The sequence below is a fragment of the Petromyzon marinus genome, unplaced genomic scaffold (genome assembly GCF_048934315.1).
Source record: "Petromyzon marinus isolate PM22_M1 ecotype Great Lakes invasive population unplaced genomic scaffold, UKy_Petmar_22M1.pri1.0 PM_Scaffold_19, whole genome shotgun sequence".
Taxonomy (NCBI): domain Eukaryota; kingdom Metazoa; phylum Chordata; class Hyperoartia; order Petromyzontiformes; family Petromyzontidae; genus Petromyzon; species Petromyzon marinus.
In genome coordinates this window covers 1,009,336-1,031,713 of record NW_027423157.1, presented here as the reverse complement: position 1 = coordinate 1,031,713, position 22,378 = coordinate 1,009,336, and the positions used below count along the sequence as shown (strand labels likewise).

Below are 22,378 nucleotides of genomic sequence, written 5' to 3'. Positions count from 1 at the left end.
TCCGGGCGGACGAGGTGCATGCGGATCCGCTGGTGCTGCAGGTTGGACGAATCCAGCGACACGCGCACGCACACGCGGTCGAACATGTTCAGCGCGATGCCCTCCACGCACAGCGTGGGGCCCTACACAAAACACAAAGACATATCTCCAATGTAGCCTTAACAGACTGTTGGGGCAAGTGCTGTTGGCGAGGAGGACAGATGAAGGCCGGCACGGCACACAAGGGGGTGGGTCGCCAGCGCCATGCCCGGCCGCCTTTGTCTTCCCAGTGGCGATGTTTACACACCGCACCAGGCATTCAATTGAGTTCCGAGTCAACCTAGGGGAGGCCCAGGACCGGTTCAGATAATCATCACTGGTGTTGACCGTGCGAAGGAATTGAACCCAAGTCGCCGGGATCGTAGCGCAGAGCGCTAACCACTACACTACCGCTGACTGCTCTCTGCCAAGTGCCCTGCACACAAGCACGGATTGACGTAAACCCAACGTTATTATTCATACTATTACATGGGTCACTCAGAAAAGCCTCACTGATTCTCAAAACGTTTGCATTCAAGGTCACTGCTACGTCTTTGTAAAAGGAGGCGAACGATTGATATGTGCTCCCCAAATAAGTAATTTGCATGTAATTTGCCAACCTTGGACCATGATGCTGGCACACGAATAACGTTACAGGATCTTTTAACGTACACTGTTAAAGCGGATAGCCTGTAAATATTTTACGCTTAATACACACCACAGTATTAACCGGAGTGGCCACCGAGTTTGAAACGCAAACCTCCACAACACACAGCGAATGCAATACCGCTTGGGCCACCTCAGCGCGAGCTGAAAACCAGGCATGAGAAGCCCTTTTGAGCTTCTGGTCCAAATTAGGCTGTGTGCATTATCCACGCAGAGTGACAATGTAATGCGGCATGCAAGGCATGCTGGAAAGGACCGGATCCACTGGTCACACATGTGCTTTTTGCCATCTAGAGATCACTTTTTGCATCAACTACTATTTCCCTCATTTGTTTTTATTCTACAAGTACTTTTCTGCCCTTTGAGTTTCTCATTGTTTACAGAAAGCATTAGATTTTCTCTATAATTCTTCCGGATCTGAGGGATTTTACTGTATTTTTAATCTGATGTCCTCTCCGTGACAATACGGGCTCCGTCATGGCAGTTATTTCCAAAGCATATTTAATTGTGACCGTTTTATAATTGAAACGCATTTACATCATTAAATTCAGTTTCAGTTTATTTTGGTATAGCCCTGTGAGCCATCCGGCTCTAATGTATCCACCGGTGTAACTTCCTCTGTAATAGTCCACACTGCCAAATGGCAAAAAAACGGAGCTTCGTATCTCACTGCGTTCTTCCACCTTAAACCAAGTGTCTGTGTGTCTGATAGAAACCTAATCGTAGAGAGATGGTCAGGGGGCTTGGGTCCCAGTGCATTAAGCCAGTCCTGGGTTTAAATGCAGAATTCAGCCGTTCGGGAAATGCCAATGCCTCCCGGTTAAGTGAACACATGCCCTACCTCCTCGTCGAAGGTAACGTTGAGCTTGAGATCTTTGGAGTCAAAGAAAACCGTCCCCTCCAAGCCGTACTTGGGAATGAGCACCACCACGGCGTTCTTGCGCACAAACAGCACGAAGCCCTCTTCGCTCACCACTCCCTTGCTCTTGAAGAACAACTAAGACCACAACAACAGCAGCCGTTAATCACCGCTACGTTGCCAAGAGCAGACACACGCGCATCACTTACCAGGCCCACAATTATTTAACAAAATTTAAGGTATTTTTCTGCATCCCCCCGCTAATTAATTCCAGTTGTGCTATTGGCATCATGTCATGGGGATTATTTTGAGTTCAATCGTGAAGGTACAATGTCAATTGTATTGACTATAATCCTCCATCACCTGACAGAGCCAATCAAATAAAGTTGTCACATCATGGGCAAATGTGCCAAGTAACCAGGTTTTTCAGCAAACACAGAAGAATGCTGAAAAGCAATGTCAAGTGTAGCCAACCAGTACAGCCACGGCACCACCACACGTAAGCGTGCGAATAGAAAACAATTGATTCTTACTACACGCACAATACGATGCCTGCTTTCGTGACCTTACAAATGGTTTTCAAGAGACGAATGGACGCATTATCAGGTGCCTAAGCACACGCCGTGCAAGCTCCACGTGGCCCACACTTCCGCCTCCCACCTGCATGTGGAAAGCTACAGACGAGCGTTGGGCGTACTGCGCCATCTTGTGGCGGTAGTTGAGGTTGTTGCAGAGCTGCTGCTGATTCTGCTTGTCGGTGAGCGCCGGGTACGTGGGGTCGGCGCCCACGCATACGGCCAGCAGCCGGTGCACAATCACATCCGAGTATCTGTAACGGTACAGGGAGACAACAACAACAATATTCACATTTGTTGTAGCCTCTATTTAATATGAAGATTAAATTTACAGTAGATACAGGCTGCGGTATGGCCACGAGATGCCAACGGAGCAGCGGTATTAATCCACCAAGCACCGCGATTCATTCTGGTGGATCTCAGCGGGTTTGACGATCCACCAGAAAGCTACGCAAACAATGACTCAGATGGATTTAACGCTGTGATAGAATACTGTACTCTGGCCATACCACGTTCTAGCACCATCTGCTGGTGGAAATTATCTTTGTTAATGTATGAATTTAATTCTTTGTTGAGGATTTTTTATTTGTCAACAGATGTAGCGCAAATTGCTGCCTGCTCATATCTGTGTTCTTATTTAAGATCCACAACAAAATCGTTAGCGATCCATGGCAGAATTGCATTTCACTTTTGGCCGCCGCTGCAACACGGCAATGGATTCTTGATTCTACACGTGGAACACTGTCACCCTCCTTGTAGGTGTTGGTGTTCTCCGGATCCTCTAGTGTTTCCCCAACACAAGCCAAACAACCATTTAAGGAATTGGCCAAACTTCCCGTTTATAGGACCTTTTAGAAAAATAACTCAAAATCTGAATCTTTATCCTGGAGAAATCCGATTCGCGATAAAAGCTCGTTTTGACAGATGTCCAGTAGGTATATGATAGGAGTGCTAAGAAGAGGAAAGGTAAACAAATCAGTAAAAGTAAATAATAGAAAAAAGATATACAAGTTGTATGTTAAACTTAATTCGCACCGTACGTAGCCAACCGTGCTAATTGGAGGTGTGCCGTAATCACAAGTTAACATTGCATAAGTACATCAATTAATAAATAAATTCCTAAACTTGGGAAAGGCAGCACAGTCCCAGACCACACCAAGACAACAACATAGTCCCCTCAATAATCGCGAAGGTCGATTTCACGCGTGTGCCTGACGCCAGAGCACGTCACCGTCGAATGGGCGACGTGAAGTGGGTGTAGATGGCGGTGGCGAGCCCGTAGTGGTGGGTGTCGGGCTCCATGCCGGAGCAGAAGTAGATGGCCTGCATCATGCAGCGCGTGGCCAGGATGCGCAGCAGAGTGTTGAGGTATGGTGGCGCTCCCGGCACCGCCGCCCGGTCCAGGGACTCGGCCAACGCCTTAGCCGAGTCCACCTGGATCTCGATGTTCTGCGCAAAAAAATCGGGCACACCGGCGTTTGTGAGGTGACTATCCCGCACGTGGCTTGTAGTTCAGTGCTGGGGAAGCAGCAAGGGTTGTGGTGTATTGGAAAGAAAACGTTATTCAGCGCACTTCCTGTGGGCATTCAGGTTTCCATAACCTGGCTTGCCAGGAGAAGGCAGTACAGCAAGTGGATTAATCTACATCTGGCACAGTGCCTGGCTGCCTTCCAGCGTTGTCTGTGGTTCGTCACACCTTTTGAGTTGTTCTGCCTCTAAGGGCGAGTGGAAACTATACGGCTACATCTCAAGATAAAGGTAAAAGGTGCAGCCCTGCAATTGCTCGCTCAGGCCAATACTGACATCGTTTCAAGACACCTCTGCTTCACAGTAGGGGGTAGCACATTCCCACCCATTTTGAGCATAATGTTCATCACAATAAGTCGACCTGATATTTCAACATTTCAGTGCTGGAATTTATCTAAAATTAAATACAGTACTACATTTATCGTGATGGTTTTTTGTTGCTTATTTCTGTGGAGTAGCTGGGAAACGAGCCGAGTCCTTCAACTCCCTACACTTGATAACACAGTATGTTCAATGTGGCTGCTGGATTTTGAAGCCAGGGTCCCAGCTGTAATCTCTGGGTCATAGGGTGACCCAGGTGACCCTTGCAAATGAGACTATTATGTTCTCTTGAGTTCTCACCCGGTTAAACCAAAAGACCTCAAACAAAAATTTGAGCCACCCGACGACCTCTGAATTCCTTGCGAGGAGGATGATATTGAAGGAAGGTTAACAGCAATCTAGAGACAGTAAAACCCCTCTTAAAGACGGTAATTGGTTCCACGAACACGAGCATTAAAGGATTTGGTCATTAAGCGAGTATAGGAAATACGTGTTAAAAGCTTAATTCGTTCCGATAGCATCAAAAGTTTCCCTTGTTCACCCAAAAAACGTACTTTATAATATTTAAACAATGGATATTAATACATAAAGATACTAACATTATAAACACATCATATTAAAATAAACACTGTTAATAAATGCATGAATTCATTTTGATTTAAAACTTTCGTGACTGCAGGGATTCATATTCTTGGTTCTTTCGGTAAATTCACGTAGAAGGGAAACAATAAAATAATAAAAATATACAACAATAAAATTCTCACGACGTTTCCACTGCAACACAAGCAATCATCATCAGGTGTGAAAACCACAACAAGAAAATTTGAAAAAAGTGGCGGTTATTTTAACGTTAGCACCACGGAGAGAGATTTGATAAGCCATTTCGGGTCTTAATTGATTGATCACGCTTAAGGTGGCTGTCAGACCGCATCCATTATTTTTTGTCTCCCCCCTCCTCTTTTCCGAACATAGATGGACTCGTCCATCTGAACAAACTGTCAAATCTCTCTCCGTGGTGCTAACGTTAAAAATAACTGCCACTTTTTTCAAATTTTCTTGTTGTGGTTTTCACACCTGATGATGATTGCTTGTGTTGCAGTCGAAACGTCGTGATAATTTTATTGTTTTATATTTATTTTATTGTTTTCCTTCTACGTGGCATTAATTCATATTTACTGTACCTACAAGAGCCCGTCGTTAACAGAGAAATGGTCGGTTAAGCCTACACATTGAGCTCTATGGAGGCCCGTTGTTAAGCGATTAGTTAACAAGGGTGGTCGTTAAAAGGGGTTCTAACTCTACCTTTGATTTCGCCGCCTTCACCAAGATGTCGTAGTTGGAAGGCGGAGGCGCCGGGTGGCGTCGGAGCAGCGCACACTCGGGGAATTCGCCTACGATGCGCTCCGCCACGGAGATGTTGGCGAGCAACATGAACTCCTCCACCATCGAGTTGGTCTCCCTGTGTACACGCACCAGTTTCCGCCACCACAACACATCAACCACAAGGGTCAAGATTCTTTATCTTAGATTATTTTGCTGATAATAAATTTCCCACGTGATAAGCGACTTTGTTCAGCTATCATTTGTAGTCAGGGTTTTACTTGGTAAGATAAAAATAGTTTAGTTTTATTTGTATATTTGTTTAAGTTATTTGTTTACCTTTCCAATACTTTGCAATCCTAACGTGTGCTTGTATTGTTTGTTGTTGTAACGTTGTGACCTGCCCCAACTGGACATCTGTGAAAAAAGAGCTTTATAGCTCATCGGATTCTTCCAGTAGAAATATATATTTTGATTCTGATAGAGAGATCTGCACAACAGTCGGATCGCAGTCATGGGAGGTGTCTTGTTGACGAGACTCACTTGAGTTCCTTGGTCTGCAGGTCGATCGGGTCGTGGGTTTCACTGTCCATGTGGAATCGGACCTCAGGGGATGCCAGAGTCAATGCCCTACGGGTGGAGAAGGGACATGAGCGATTATCATGTCCAGCCAAAACAACACAGAATCTTAATATAAGACACTTCACAAACTCAGATATTTGAGTTGAACATGCACAGCTCGTTAAGTCAATCCACTGCTGGATGAGGGCCGCCCCATGTCATACGGGTCGTGGGGTGGTTTTACCGTACTTAACCGTGGTGGTCAGTACGCGTTGGCAAAGGTGGGGGAGCACAGACATGGGAGCATTAAGAAGAGTAAAACAATTTATGTCACTGCATTGTCCTCTATTGCCCACAATGTAGCCCCGCAGCAGCCTGTAACACTCCAATCTAGAAGGATGTTATTAACCAGGTAAAACCTTAACTTCTTTATTGTTGCCTTCATTTCCGCATCTCCAGCTTCTTCAGCCTCCCACTCCCAGCCCCACTCACTTCCCCCCCCCCCCCGGCATTTTGCCGTGCTCGCCCCTTTAATCCCTCTAGCAGCACCCCACTTCCCCTACCCCACACCCCCCCTCTCTATCTCTCCCCCCTTGCTCCCCCCCACTCTCTTACCTATATAGCCTCTTGTTACAACAGCCCTTTTTTGCCCACTTCAGCAATTGTTTCTGGCTGTGGTTGTCCCACCTGAAGAAGGACGCTTGTGTTGCGCCCGAAACGTCGTGATTTAATTTAGTTGTTATTTTATTTTATAGTTTTACCTACGTGACTTTACCGAAAAAAACCAGAGTATGAATCCTGTAACACTTGTTTGTGCATGATATTCACCCAAGCCTCATGCATCATGGGGTCAAAAAAGCAACAGGTGCAGCCTTGCAATTGCTTGCTCAAGCCACTGCTGGAAGAAGGGGGCTCCCATAAGAGGCGGCCCCTCTAAGGATACACCCTTTTACAGTCCCTCTCAATGTATTTTAGCCTACTCTTCCACGCTGGCCTGATGTCTTAGAAGACACGGGAGTAACCACACTTTACCGCGCCACAGGCGACCTGCCGATCGACTAAATGCGGTGCACACATTAATACGGCTCATCGCTCCAGTGGCGGTGGAGGGGATGAGGATCTTGACAATGAGTTACCCGTTTTGAATGCGCCTCTGCTTGAGGATCTTGGCCAGGGAGTTGAGGCCACGCAAGCTGCTGGTGACCGGATCCTTCCGCCCAGCGTCGTCCATCATTAGCTGAGCCTCTGCGTACGTCAGAGACGCCTGCGGGGATACGATGAACACACCACGGGTGAACCATGGGGTCCTCGCAATTACACAATGCCCACGCCTGATCCAAGCCCAAGCCAGAACTCAACAGATGTCTACGTGGCTCCCGATGACCACTGAGGGTTACGCTCACCCAAAGAAAGTAAAATTGATATATTTTTTTAATTCTCAAAGCTGGAATTTAACCAAATTTAGTGCAATGTAATTTGGTGGTCTTTCGTGCAGTGAGTTTAACACGTAGGCTTTCGTGACCAATATCATCCATAATACAGGTTGTTTGGGTTAGATTGTGTAAATACATAAATGTGTCGTTAAACCCGCCACCACCCGACACAGCCGACTAGTAAGGGTTGTCACATAAACAGAACGTGGCCAATTCGTCACTGGTACAACACACCGGTGTGCTGTACTCGTGACGAATTGGCATGTTCTGTTTACGTGACAACCCTTATTAGTTGGCTGTGTCGGGTGGGGGTGGGTTTAATGACACATTTACATATTTACACGATCTAACCTAAAAAAACAAACCTGTGTTTTGTGCAGTGATTGTTGACTGGACAGAGACCATCAACTCACTACTTTCATGTCCTACCTCGCACCTCCGATTAGCACAGTTGGCTACGTACAGTGCGAAAGAAGTTAAACATACATACTACCACTTGTGAACCCGTTTCATCTCGCTACACTTGTGAACTCAGAGGTGCAAGCTCAACGCTCTGACCTCTCAGCCATCCGGAAACCTCAACTGCACTAACATAGCAAGGCACCGATACAATACACGTGAAAGCAAACGAGAGTTTTACAAAAACTGAACGTCTGTGGGGGGGGGGGGGGGAATCACCTTGGAATTGATGATGCTCTTGGTAAAACGTGTGCTCACAATCTCAGCCTTTGGAGTCATCTCCCATATGCACGAGAACGCCAGCCTGCACGCACACAGCACATGCACCGTCGCCATTCACCGTCGAGTGGCAGAGTCGTCGACATTGGAGTGGTGCAGGGTGTTCACTCAGGAAAGCCTCGCAAAGTCTCGAGACTCTTTTTCAGGAGGGTCTTGCCAAGTTTTTGGTAGTCGAGTCATTCTTTCAGCAGCGGGATGTTTGGCCAAATACCGGTTTGGGTTGTTACAAATTACTCAACTGGAATATATATGTAGCAACCATTGTTCGACTGCAAAAGCTTTGCAGTACCCTCCCGAAGTTATGAGATTCAGTGAGGCTTTCCATGGTTAAGGATCATAGTAGTAATAACACGTTTATGTTAGCGATGAGAGGAAACCTGATAACCTGGAGTCAACCCATGCTAAATAGGGGGAGAACATACAAAATCTACATGGAAAGGCAACCAAGTCGGGCATCAATCTTAGGCCATTCTTGCTGTGAGACATGTGTTACCATTGTGCCATCCTGGTTTGGCTGCTTATGTATGTACACATGCTTGTGTGGATCTGTACAATGACACTTAAACAGTGCCACGCATCATGGGATTACATGTGCACCTGGCAACAATGCACGTTAGCTGCTGAGTATGGGTTGCAATGTGCACACTCGCGAGTTCACAGTTGTTGGTGCATCTCACCGGTCGACGTTGGATCTCAAGGAACACAGGTTTGAGCTCAATAACTCTGGCACCATATCAATCCTCTGCAGGCGCACAAACACATAAACGCAACAACTTCTCTGTCAATAAACACAATCTGGCAAATACATATGCACCAACTCAACGAGTGTTTTGCAAGCAAACCCACACATGATTAAGTCACCTGCAGGTAACTGTTCAGCAAGGGGATGTTTTCGCGAATGCCAGTTAAGATTGTATGGGTTTTATTTAGAGGAAATCTGATGAATCCAGAGGAAACCCATTCACTAACAGGGGGGAGAACAAACAAAGCTGCAAGCAAAAAGGCACAAGAGTTGAGTAATCAAACCCAGCGTCTCCTTGCTGCAAGGCACGAGTGTTACCACTGCGCCGATAGCCTGCCGCTCATGATGTCACGGTACATCATATTATAAGAAATCCACAAAAATCACCTCGTTTAAAACATCATGAGAGATATTTAGCATTGTTGTTGCACATTTTTTAAATTCTAATTCATTTTTAAGTTATCGTTATTCATACGGGAAGTACTGAAAAGCACGCAAAAAAATGTGGTGAAAATGTCAAATACAATTACAAAGTTGTGGGGAAACTGGTACCGCGATGATCGTTACATCGTAATATTTTACATCATGTCGTAAAGTTAAGAATGAAAGGATGAAATCGGCGGGTCGTAAAACACTTGATATTGTGGCAAGAAGAAATCCACATCTCACCTTCTCACACAGGTAAACTGTGGTACCACGCAGAGATGCCTCCTCATCCAAGGCATTCCCCGGCCGGATAAAATAGCTCACATCGGCGATGTGTACCCCAACCTAGAACACACATTAACACACCGTCACCACCCTCACATGCATGGATGTGTAATGACAGGGTGATACCTGCCGGCCTGTAAGGGTAATTAAGGTTATAGCTGCATTACATAATGCCTTATTATGAAGGGGCGTATCTGGGGTAAAGGTCAACGGCGGAGTCAGTTAAGAAGCTCCGGGAACCATCCCGAAGGGCCTAGAAGGTTCTAGAAAGGGGGCGTGGCCAGAGGTGGAGCTTGGCCACTCCAGGCAGATATAAAGAGCACCGAATCAGAACTTCGGGGCTGTTAGCGTGGGGTCTGGGTCCTGGTTGCGTCGCTACGGTCGTCATCTCTTCGTCTCCGACCACGTGGCTGGTTCTTCTGCAAGAGCAGCTCTGTCTCCGCCGCTACGCTCGTCAACCAGCCAGCGTAGATACGCAGGACGCAAATGGGCTGCGTGTTTGTACAGCCTAGGTGTAGCCGCGTTACGAAGTGTATCGCCCTGTGTGCTTTTAATAAATAAGACGCCTTCTACTAGACGTCTGGCGGAAGTCGCTCACTCCACATGCATGCATAACCTCCACCATAGCCACTCCAACCAAAGCACAATAATGTGAAATGAAATGCACACCCATTACTACCTGGTGCATTCATTGTGAACCAGGCATTCGGCCAGTGACGTGGACACTTAGGCCAGTGGGGTCTTAGCCATGGCTTGGCTCAGGCTTGGCTCTCGCGCAACATGCATTGAGATTATTTCTATTATTTTGGCTGCTATAAATGTCCAAATGATGGGCCACTTTGTTGAGCTATTCAGTTGTGGCCAGGTCACTAATCAAAAATAAATCAATACCTCAGTGGGCTTTTCCTGGTAAGATGGGGATGGTTTAGTTGTATTTGTTTGTGTTTGGGTTGTTTGTTGATCTTTCTTGTACTTTGCACTACTATTATGTTTTTGTACTGTTTGCTGTTGTAACGTTCTTACCCGCCTCTACTGGACATGTGAAAAATAGCTTTATAGCTCATTGGATTCCTCCAGTATAAATATTCTGATTCTAATTCTCAATAAGCCACATCAAAGCAACGCTTAAAACCCAAGCTGCCTCTAAGCATGGTTCCAGCCCTGAGCCTCCGTGTCCCTTGTGCCTCCACGTATATCTCTGCATGCTCCCAGCCACGCTCAGAATTTCCGTGAGCTGAGCCTGAGCCAAGGCACAGCTGAGCCACTCATACTTCTTTGGAGGCAACGGAGCAGATCAAGCCAGAACCAAGCCATGTTGAAGTCAGTCCTGAGCCGAGCAGAGACCAAGAATACGGGCACTAAGGCAACAATGTTTGGAAACTTAATAACAGGAATATTGTCCACCCCTTTGTCAATCCACTGCAGGATGAGGGCTTCTCCATGCCGTAATGGGTTGCGATTGTCATTTGACCTTGCTTTGTTACGATGGTCAATGCAGGTGAAGGGGAGAACTTGGGCAGTTTTTTTTAGATATCACTCTGTACCGGTGTTAGCCATGACTGGAACTAAACCAGCTTGACAGGATGAATGTGCAGTGCACTTATCATTGTGCCACTTAAACTCCCCTTGTAACCTCCGCTAGCATTGACAAAACCATGAAAGGAATAGGCACGAATTACCGCGACCGTGACCACAATTACCACCACCAAATGAATACCTCGGTGTTCCCATTGTCGAGCGGTTTGCAGTGTAGGGCATCGTCGATGTCTGTGCAGCCTGGAGGATCCACACTGCAGATGGACAACGCACGAAGGTCCTCCCTGCCAGCCTGGTCCTTGTACGGGACACACACAGCACCAGGTTCAACAAAACGCTGCCTTACAACAAACAAAACACAGGGTGAGCCATACATGGGTAAACCAACTTCATTCTAATGGCGTTCTATCTTCTCAATAGGCGACTGAATATTTTGAAAGTACAGTCCGTTCTCCTATAACTCCGCGTGTTTTCATATCGTGAATTAGATATAATGCGATGAATGCATTAGGGAACACATTTTTTTCATAACATGGATGCAAATTGGATAAAAGGTGATCGAGTGAACAGAACTGCGTTGTGCGAGGCAGAATAAGCGGTTGTACGGTTGCCTCGGTGTAGCATCACACAAGGCGGGATGATGCTGGATGCTTCTAGAATCTAGATGCTACTCACGTACCCGAAGTCTTTGTTAAGCCTGCGTACGCATCTCACATGTCCTTGCGGACTGTGCTTTACCCTATATTATTAATTATGCGATTTTTCCACAATTCGGTGTTCTTCAGGTATGCAAGTACAGCGTTACAGGAGAAAAGTCTGTAGTCCCCTTGCTCCATTCATTTCTGTACTGGACCATCTCCACGGCCACTGCAGAGTCCTCCACATCCTGGCTCACCACTTTGATCCGCATCTCTCGAGGCCTGCCTCTTGGGTCTCCGCCCTGGTGCTTCCATAAGTCCGTCGCCTTCCTTCCTCCGATGTGAATTTCCTCTCTTCTTATGATGATATGGCCGAGCCATCGACTTTCTTTCAGGTCGACGGCTTTTCTATATACGGTCTGCGGTAAAGTTGTAGAGCCCCGTGGCTTCCCGTTCATGCCAGTGCAGCGGAAGGACCTCGACTGGAGGGAGAGCTCCAGAGAGGCCCTCTAGAAGGTATTCTACGCAGGCCAAACATCTTGAAACTATTGAGGTTTGACAGCACGATGATGATGATGGGGGGTGTTTTCGCATTTCTCTATTGTTGGGGGCCTATACGTCGGGGGCCACACGTCATGGGCCACACCAAAGGCCACCCAGGGGCCACCAGTGGCCCGTGGGCCTTATAATAAAGAACATTGAGTAAAGGATTCTCACATGCACGACCAAGCACACCAACACACCGCAGGCATAAGAATTGAACTCAATCGATGAATTGACATATCGTCACACGTCTCATGCGTACCTCTGCTGTGATGCTGAACGTGGGAGGGGGCAGGCATGCAAGTACGGCCTGGCTGAAGGGCTGGTGTGGCACGTCGTGCTCCAGCAGCAGCACCTCTGTCTCTGTCTCCTTATCCCCACATTCGCCCAGAGAGCGCACAAAATGGCCCTGCACAAGCACACCGACGATTAGCACGGTTGTCTACGTATGGTACGGAAGAAGTTCAACATGCATATGCACATACGTGGCCAATCGTCACCGGTATCCCTGTTCCACCGGTACATTGGAACCCAGACAGCGCAGAGCTCTCGAGGTGTCTGTGGTCACCCACTGGCTTTTTGCCGTGTCGAACCAGAACCAAACCGTGATATGCTGGCCCCACAAGGCATCCAAATCTATCCGGAGGCCGAGGAGGGCCAGGGGCGGGGCTATCGACATGTTAATTGTGTGACGGCAGTCGGTACACCACTGGGACGTGGCACCACAGCGTCATCTGCGTGTGCCTAGACTTGTTCAAAGCATTGACCGTCCATGGCATGGATCCGCTTTTGCAGTGGATAAACAACCTGCAGCCTACTAAACCGTGCGAGCCATGGTGCCGCTCGGTTGTGCAGTGGCAAATAGGTATGAAAAGCACAACCACAATGCCAACCTTGTACCTAACGTTCATGATGTAGAATATTAACCGGCATCTGTTTAAACAAAGATACAACCCAAATAATCCATCTTAACAATATATTTAGCTTTTCCCCAATTTTTTTTCTCATTGTGTTAATGGTATCACACAAGACAAGCAATCTATACCACCCTTCGTGGTCAAGGACGACCCACAGGAGCAGACATAACAGAGCTACTTCTAAGATCCAATGAAGTGAAATGCGGTCCAAATTGTAGGGGGGCAGTGCTTTTCCAACCACTCTGCCAATCAAAGTAATGTTCATCACATGGCAGTCAAAAGCAGTAGTTTTCTCAGAGATGGAAATTAAACAATCGAAGTGCACGACCAAATTTAATATCGTTTTTGGTGCAGTTATTGGTGACTGGGCTGAGACTATCAACTTACAACACCTTAATAACCTAGGTTGAATCACAGGTGAGTTTGCCATGCTTTCAAACAAAAAAAAATCACAGTGGTGCCACTTCATCCACCCTGACTTCCAATTCACCGTGTCACCGTTCGTGTTTTGGGTTCGACGGCTGTATTGCATACAGAGCCGCGTGGCCGCGCGTCAAGTGACAGAAGGATGAGCCCGACGATGCCGACCACGGGACAGACGGGTAAGGTGTCACGGCGTCCGGGGCGTCACGGTGCAGTCGTACGTTCGGGTAGCGGGAGTGTCGCAGCCAGCCACCGATGGCCACCACGATGCGGTGGGCCTGCAGGGACGCTGCTTGTCTCGTCTCCACCCGCACTCGTGGCATGCAGCGGTCCGCGGGCATGAACAGGTGGCGGGTGGCCTGCAACACGCAAAAAGGGCCCCCAGTAAGGCATTCAACAAACTGTTTGGGCGAGTGCTGTCAGCACACACCTATTCAAGCTGGTACGGCAAACGACGGGGTGGGTACGGCCAGCACCATGCCCGACCGTCTTTGTCTCCACAGCGCTGATGTTTACATGCCACATCAGAGACTCATTTATGGCCGAGTCGACCTAGGGAAGGGCCCAAGACAGGTTCAGACATTTGCCGCTGTTTATTGGTTATGAGCGATAAATATAATCCAACTCGGGTCCCAGAATTCGTAGCGCAGCACGCTAACTGCTACATCACCGCTCCCCACACGTACACACAAACATGCAGATCAGCCCACCTCCTTGATTGGGCTGGGCATGAGCATGCCGCACAGCGGCCTCGAGTTCCGCTTGATGATGCCGACCACTTTGCCAGTGGGCCGACGCATCTTCCCACTTTCGGCTTTCAGCTGGAGACCAAACCAAAGGACAAACATCGTGTTGCGTAATCTAAGCAAGAGCGACGACAGCAGCAGCAGCAGCTGGGATAGCACCGGGAGATGACAACGCAAACTCAAATGAGCACTCACCACAGTAGCGTCTCTCTCACACACTGAAATAATGAAATAACTATTTTTTAACCAACTCACTGCGTAACACAATACAATTTGGCTTGAAGGGGAAGGAGCAATCCAAAACAATAGCGCTTAACCTGCGGATGTGGTTTCATGCTGTGTCTCATCAATGTCAATAATGAGACTGACGCTTTGTTAAAATGACAAAGGATCACAGTGAGAAGTCCTCCGTAAATATTGATAAGTTAAAACAGTTCTGGCGATTGATAGAATCAACCGGAACACGCCCATCAGATACCACACGTTTAAAAAAAAAACGCGTAGGCTTTTGCGACCAATATTATCTACAACAAAGGTTACCCTCCCATCTAATTCACAATTTGATGCTTAATCTCTCGATTCTTTATGATTTCACTTGCAATTGTGATTGACATTTTCTCTTACCTGCTTAGCACATCAGTCACCCTATATGTGTTTAATGTTTACGTAACGTTTTTATAAGTATAACTGTGCAATGATCAGTCTATAAATAATCTGCCCAAGCCAACTTGCACTACATGCGATTTAATATCTAACACTTGTTTATGTTTGTGCAATATTGTCGACTTTTCATAAACCACGGTTGTTTTCGTGCCAATTTCAATTAACTTCATTGCTGTACTTTATTATGTTTTGCATTTTGTCACTGTGGTATGCATGCATGTAGAACTTATTTCGCACCGTACACAGCCAACCATGCTAATCGGAGGTGCGCGGAAAGGACAACAATATAAATACAAAAAGCAGTTCTAAAGAAATTAGTTTTCAATATAGAGGCCACCCTGTGACCCAGGTCACTCTCGCAAATGATACGTGTCCTGATCTCTTGAGTTCTAATTAAGTTAATTAAAATAAACATTAAAAAGGAGCTCAGACTGTGGAAGCGACGCCGTGTTGAGCCTGGATATGCATAACAGGTGGTATAGGCTCTGCGATAAAAAATGGCTGGCAGCAGAGCGCAGTACAGCAAAATGAACTGTTGTCCTGTCCTTCTATGCTCCAGATCTATGCCCCCCCCCCCCCTTCACAAACCCGCACCGAAGTATGGTCAAATAACCCCTACGTACATACAAAAATAGTACGAAATGATTAGCACTCCTGACTTGATTTTGAAGTAATGTAATGTAAAGTCATTTAATAAACGCAAAATCAAGCTAACAGCATCTCTAATGTGGATTGTTGTCTGGTCACACGGTGTTCATTATGTTTAAGGTCTCTCTTGAAGTGGTTGAGTCTTTGTTGTTATTCTTTGTTTAAACTAAATTAAAACTATTTCAAAACTATAAACTATTTTGACTTTACCAGATAAGGACCCTGAGAGCTATATAGCTCTTTTTAAGTGACCTGGCCACAAATGATCGTTCAATGAAGTATCTTATCACTTTTGAAATTGATAGCAGCCAAATACTCTAAGTGCATGTCAGATTGTAACTGTGGAGGGAAAAGCCGGAGGACCTGGAGAAAAATCCATGCGACCACGGGGAGAGAGACACGCACACTGCAGGTGTCTGGGTTTGATTTTGGTTCGGCAGTGTTGACGCTCCACTCACCACATCCTCCTCATTCTCTTCTACAACGTCCCCTGCGACGCCCTCATCGTGCAGGACCAGCGAGGAGGGGGCAACCCAGCGCTCCTCGGGGAACATCTCCACGGACACGATGTCATCGTGCATCGCGCGGTTTAAATGCTGCAGCCCCTGGATCAACACCTGCACGGAGAGAAAAAAGATCCCCCGTATAAATTTCGATTTAAAGCTTTCGTGACTGCAATGATTCATCTTCTTTGGTTCTTTCGGTAAAGTCACGTAGAATGAGAATAAAATAATAAATTGATAAAATAAAATAACACAATAATATTCTCACGACGTTTGTGTTGTGGCCGAAACGTCGTGAGAATATTATTGTGTTATTTTATTTTATCAATTTATTATTTTATTCTCATTCTACGTGACTTTACCGAAAGAACCAAAGAAGATCCCCCGTATAGCCTTAACAGACCGCTGGGCCAAGTGCTGTTAGAGAGCAGCATATACAGTAAAACCTTGGATTGCGAGTAACTTGGTCTGCGAGTGTTTTACAAGACGAGCAAAATTTTTAATAAATATTAATTTGATAAACGAGGGAGGGTCTTGCAATACGAGCAGCTTTGTACTGCCGAGCGTCACGTGATCACAACTGATATACGAGTGCTTTGATATACGAGTGCTTTGGATTACAAACACGTTTCCGGAACGAATTATGCTCGCAATCCAAGGTTTTACTGTACAAGAATTTTAATACCACGAATAAACAATTTAAAATGTAGGACTATGAGCCCATGAAACTTCTGAAACCAATGATTTTCAGTAACATATGTTCAAGCAGGGCAATTTCTGGACTGGTTTTTTTTCCAACAAAGGGCCAATGTACCTAATTGTTATTTAACGTTACATTTTGGAGGTGGAAATAGACCATTCATTTTGTTAACAAAGTAGTCACATCCATCATTAGACCTCCTTTGCCAGTACCAAAATATAATAGGGTTTTTCCCCTTTTTTCTGGCAACAAAACTGAAACCTTTTACAAGGAATCACGTGTGCATTAACCACAATACTTGTGGTGAAAATGCAAACAAAAACACACTGATAATATTTGCAATATATGCGTACGCCTTTTTGCGTCCTCTGGTCTCGCACCAATTGGGTCGAGGCTCAAAAGAAAGCCGTCCCTGGTGTGGACCAATCAGTCTCAAGGACAATGCATATATTATCATAGTGTGTTTTTTGTTTGCATTTTGACCACAAGTATTGTGGTTAATGCACACATGATTCCTTGTAAAAGGTTTCAGTTTTGTTGCCAGAAAAAAGGGAAAAACCCTATTATTAAAGTAGTCACAATTAACGTATATACTGTGGTTGTGGTGGCGTAGCTATCGAGTGTGCAGGCAGTGCAACTGCACCAGGACCCACAGGCCGGGGGGGCAGGAGCCAGGCTACGACACCTACGTAGGGTGCAAAAGACGTTCAAAATACAAATATTTTAGCCCAGTAGCTCTTAACCTTTACTGCAGCCTTGCAGTAAAGGTTAAGAGCTACTGCTCATGCCAAGAACGCTATGCCACTGCTTCATTGTAAATTTGTTTTTAAAACTCACAGATACGATCGAACAGCATTGTTCCTTCCAGAAGCAGGCTTGTGAAACGTGTACCTCTTTATCACTGTCACCATCCCCTCGCACCCTCAGAGTCCCCTCCAGGTAATTCTCACGACTCGCAAGGAAGGTTCCCTGGACAAACCGGCCGGAGCGCACACCTTGCTGCAGCTGGGACAGCGGGAGATGTTTGGGGAAGATTACCCGGGACTCCACCACATCCTGCACACGTACACAGCACACGCACGTCACATGCACGCGTCAACAACAATTTTGCAACTGACATCACGTAACGAGACGAAGGATCCAGTCTGATTTATCTCAGAGCAGTACGGCCATCCGTGTTAGAGAACGTTCCACAAAAGCGGATATCATAGAGCTACCTCTAGAGTTTCACCCTTCCGTCTCTGCTTTTTGCTAAATATGCCACGTTATAAATCTAGGATTTATTTGATTCATAATGAAGGTTTTTGGGTTAGATCGCGTTATTTATAAATGTGTCGTAACCCTCCACCACCCGACACGGCCAATCAGCAAAAAAAGTGTCACGTTGACAAAAGACAAATAATTCACTACTTTAGCCCACCGGTGTGTTGAAGAGTGAATCCAATTGAGTACTCAAACTGTAAATGGTGTGGATTCACTCTTCAACACACCGGTGGGCTAAAGTAGTGAATTATTTGTCTTTTGTCAACGTGACACTTTTTTTGCTGATTGGCCGTGTCAGGTGGTGGAGGGCTACGACACATTTATAAATAACGCGATCTAACCCAAAAACCTTTATTATGAATAATATTGGTCGCGAAAGCCTACGTGTTAAACCGATTTATTTGATTGATTGACCATTGTTGGTGAGGATGAGACGTTCTAAAAGGGAGCTGTTTAACACGTATTATTTCGTGACCAATATTATCCATAATAAAGGTTTTTTGGGTAAGAGCGCGTAAATGTGTGTAGTTAACCCGGTACAGCCAATTAGTAAGGTTTGTTACGTAAAACAAAACGTGTCAATTAGTTACTACTGCAGCACGCCAGTGTATTGGAGAGTAAACCCACAACACTTACAAATCGAGTATATCGTTTCCCTGGCGATTACAACCAGCGAAACGTCGTACTCAGCGCAAGGCAAGTGTCCCTTTCTTCAGTGAGGCAGCTGGATGCAACGCGGAAGTGAGGGGTCGGACAAGGGTACAGGCCCGCACCATAAATGAGGGGGGGGGGGGCAGAGCTGATGCACGCATACGGAGTCTCACCTGCTCCGAGGCCAGTGCCAGACGGTCAATCAACTCAGGGTTGTCCAGCAAGCTGCGCACGTATTCCTCCACTGGGGGTACACATACACGTGCAGATAAATGCAGACATTATAATTGGCGACACGATTTACCGGACGATTTAGAGTGCCACCCAAAATGTAAATTTGTTACTTTTCAAGTCATGCCTGCTGGATTTATTAATGTTCCTGTTTAACTGAAGCACTGTTTAACAAGAGGCACTACAGACTTGATTAAAAGCTTTCGTGACTGCAGGAATTACTCTTTGTTTTTTTTCAGTAAAGTCACGTATAAATAAGAAATAATAAAATAACATAATAGCGTACGACGTTTCGGTTGCAACACAAGCAGCCATCATCAGGTACAGAAGAGCTAAATTTACGAGAGAGAGGAAACACATAACCCCAGATGTATATACAGACACCCAAGTAGGGGGGAACTAACACAGATACAACAGGGGACACAGAGACAGAAGCATACCAAACAAACAGGGTTTAGCAAAATTTGGAAACCATATAAAGCAACACAGACAGTCGGTCAAAACACAATTAACGCATAGTCTGGTTGATTACGCTGTTTCAAAGATGGCTAAATTGCAAGTTAAGTATGAAATTTAAAATAGAGACCGCGCACACACACAGACATCCAAGTAGAGCGAACCAGCACAGATACGCACACAGTGAAGTCGCCTTAAATAGGCAGAGAAGGTAAGGCTGAGAGACAATGGGACAATTTAGCATGAGGTACGCATGGAGCAAAGGGGGCGCAGCAGCACCCACTCGGAAACACCAAGGCCCACACACAGGCAGAGACAGCACAGAGACACAAATCCAAGCCAAGACACAAAGGCAGATACACAAGCAGAGACAACACAAAGACACAAACCTCATACCTCCCGGTAGAGGTGGTTCAGACTTGATTCGAAGCTTTCGTGACTGCAGGAATTACTCTTTGTTTTTTTCGGTAAAGTCACGTATAAATAAGAAATAATAAAATAACATAATAGCGTACGACGTTTCGGTTGCAACACAAGCAGCCATCATCGGGTACAGAAGAGCTAAATTTACGAGAGAGAGGAAACACATAACCCCAGATGTATATACAGACACCCAAGTAGGGGGGAACTAACACAGATACAACAGGGGACACAGAGAGAGAAGCGTACCAAACTAACAGGGTTTAGCCAAATTTGGAAACCATATAAAGCAACACAGACGGTCGGTCAAAACACAATTAATGCATATTATTGGAATCAGACACATTTTGTGAACGTAACACTTAACATTTAAGGGTGAAAACGTATTCATTGCAAGTGTTCAGATCATCTCCCCATGTAAAGGGCCAGGAGTCAGTGCCAAGTTTTTTTTTACATCATTAGACCTCCTTTGCCAGTACCAAAATGTAATAATAGGGTTTTTCCCCTTTTTCTGGCAACAAAACTGAAACCTTTTTACGAGGATTCATGTCTGCATTAACCACAATACCTGCAGTCAAAATGCAAACAAAAAACATACTATGATAATATATGCATTGTCCTTGAAACTGATTGGTCCACACCAAGGGATGGCTTTCTTTTGAGCCTCGACCCAATTGGTCGAGCACCAATCAGTTTCAAGGACAATGCATATATTATCATATTATGTTTTTTGTTTGCATTTTGACTGCAGGTATTGTGGTTAATGCAGACATGAATCCTCCTAAAAAGGTTCCAGTTTTGTTGCCAGAAAAAAGGGGAAAAACCCTATTATTAATGTCTTTTTTTATTGCTGAGAGTGAGGGCCAGAAATGAAAGAGGCTTAATTTAAACAAGATAAGCAGCAGCAGTCAAGCAACATCTATTTTTTATCTGGATATATATTTTAAAATATATATTGGTAAATAAAGTCATGGTTTGTCAGTAGAGCAGAAAACAATAAGATCTATTTATATCTGCCAACCGTACACTCGTTGAGCACACGTTTGGCTGATTTATACACCAATTCTCTTCATTGCAATTTAACTAAATCACCGAGGCGATACAAAATTTAGATAACAGCGTATGAGGATTTGTGCACTTGATGTTGCCCATTAAAGTGAATTGTTCTCGTCGTCAAATGATCAATGAGTGTCAGCCTCCGATCAGTAGAACTACAGGTAGGCATCACCTCAACTGAGCACATCAACAAGATTATGGAGGAGTGTGATATCACCTGGCTATGGGGTCAGCCTACAGCTGCGTGCCAGCTCATCTGGCTGGACATCCACGTTTATATGGGGCATTGTTCCCGAGCATGTCCAGTCACATTATAATGGAGCTGAATTCGTTTCACCACAATGCCAAATGACACGTGTGTACGACACCATCTGGCCAGCCACAAATCTCTTACATGCTCTTTGTTGTGGTCGTGAGGTCATGGGTGTTTGCAAAGAGATAGCCCTCACCCTAATAGAGAGCGGGGATCACAACACCTTCACGTGGCCTTATCAAATGCACAGTCCTTCATTCTAGGACTATATATCGTTTCCCTGGCGATTACAAGCAGCGATTTTGCTAAACCCTGTTTGTTGGTACGTTTCTCTCTCTGTGTCCCCTGTTGTATCTGTGTTAGTTCCCCCCTACTTGGGTGTCTGTATATACATCTGGGGTTATGTGTTTCTTCTCTCTCATAAATTTAGCTCTTCTGTACCTGATGATGGCTGCTTGTGTTGCAACCGAAACGTCGTACGCTATTATGTTATTTTATTATTTCTTATTTATACATGACTTTACCGGAAAAAAACAAAGAGACTTTACCGAAAGAACCAAGAAAATAAAAAAATAGTTTAGTATTTTTTTATCATTGGTGTGGGCCCCTTATGCACCACAGGTCACACCTGATTTGGCTCTCACCTAGTTCAGGAGCAATGATTTTCCTACCTTACCAGTTGAGGTGAGGAAGGTGAAGTGAGAAGTAAAATTGCCCGACCTTACCTGGTAGAGGAGGACAAATCTGTCTCTCACCTGATTCAGGAACCCCTCATCAAAATGATGAAGTGGTGCTGGACACCTGTGAAAAAGAACTTTATAGCTCATCGGATTGATCCAGGAAAAATATTCAGATTATGATGCTGCCATAATGTGACGGTTATCACACTTGGCTTGGCAACCCAAATTCCGCCGGTTCGTCCTCCAAGCGCGGCAGGTGATTGAACCGTTTCTTAAATCCCCCCTCACTGGCCCTGCCGTTGTCCACTCAGCACTGTCAATGGGTAGTCCATCGGCAGTTCGTATGTGGTGGGGTAAAATGTGGGTTACTCCCACCTCTTCCAAACGTCTGGCTCAACAACATATCCTCCAGAAGGGAGCTTGCAGTGGTGCGAGCCAATATATTTTCAGGGCTTTCTGCACCTTAACCTTCAACCTTTTAGAGTGAGATGGTGGTTTGAGTGAGATGGTGGTTTGAGTGAGTTTGGTGGTTTGAGTGAGTTGGTGGTTTGAGTGAATTTGGTGGTTTGAGTGAGTTGGT

The 22,378-nt window shown here is 45.6% G+C and overlaps 1 protein-coding gene across 1 annotated transcript; it reads right to left on the bottom strand.

Annotated features, from left to right (window-relative positions):
• Window positions 1–3,345: 3,345 nt before the first annotated feature.
• Window positions 3,346–21,152, bottom strand: LOC116938078 (exosome complex exonuclease RRP44-like). Its single transcript, XM_076063806.1, has 15 exons — window positions 21,104–21,152; window positions 18,876–18,946; window positions 17,680–17,844; window positions 16,044–16,202; window positions 14,239–14,349; window positions 13,750–13,887; window positions 12,451–12,597; window positions 11,189–11,305; window positions 9,430–9,531; window positions 8,696–8,760; window positions 7,959–8,043; window positions 6,984–7,111; window positions 5,830–5,916; window positions 5,269–5,425; window positions 3,346–3,567 (listed from the first exon to the last, which is right to left on the bottom strand). Exons 1-15 carry the CDS (start codon window positions 21,150–21,152, stop codon window positions 3,346–3,348), a joined length of 1,803 nt encoding a protein of 600 aa, XP_075919921.1.
• Between the last annotated feature and the right edge of the window lie 1,226 nt (window positions 21,153–22,378).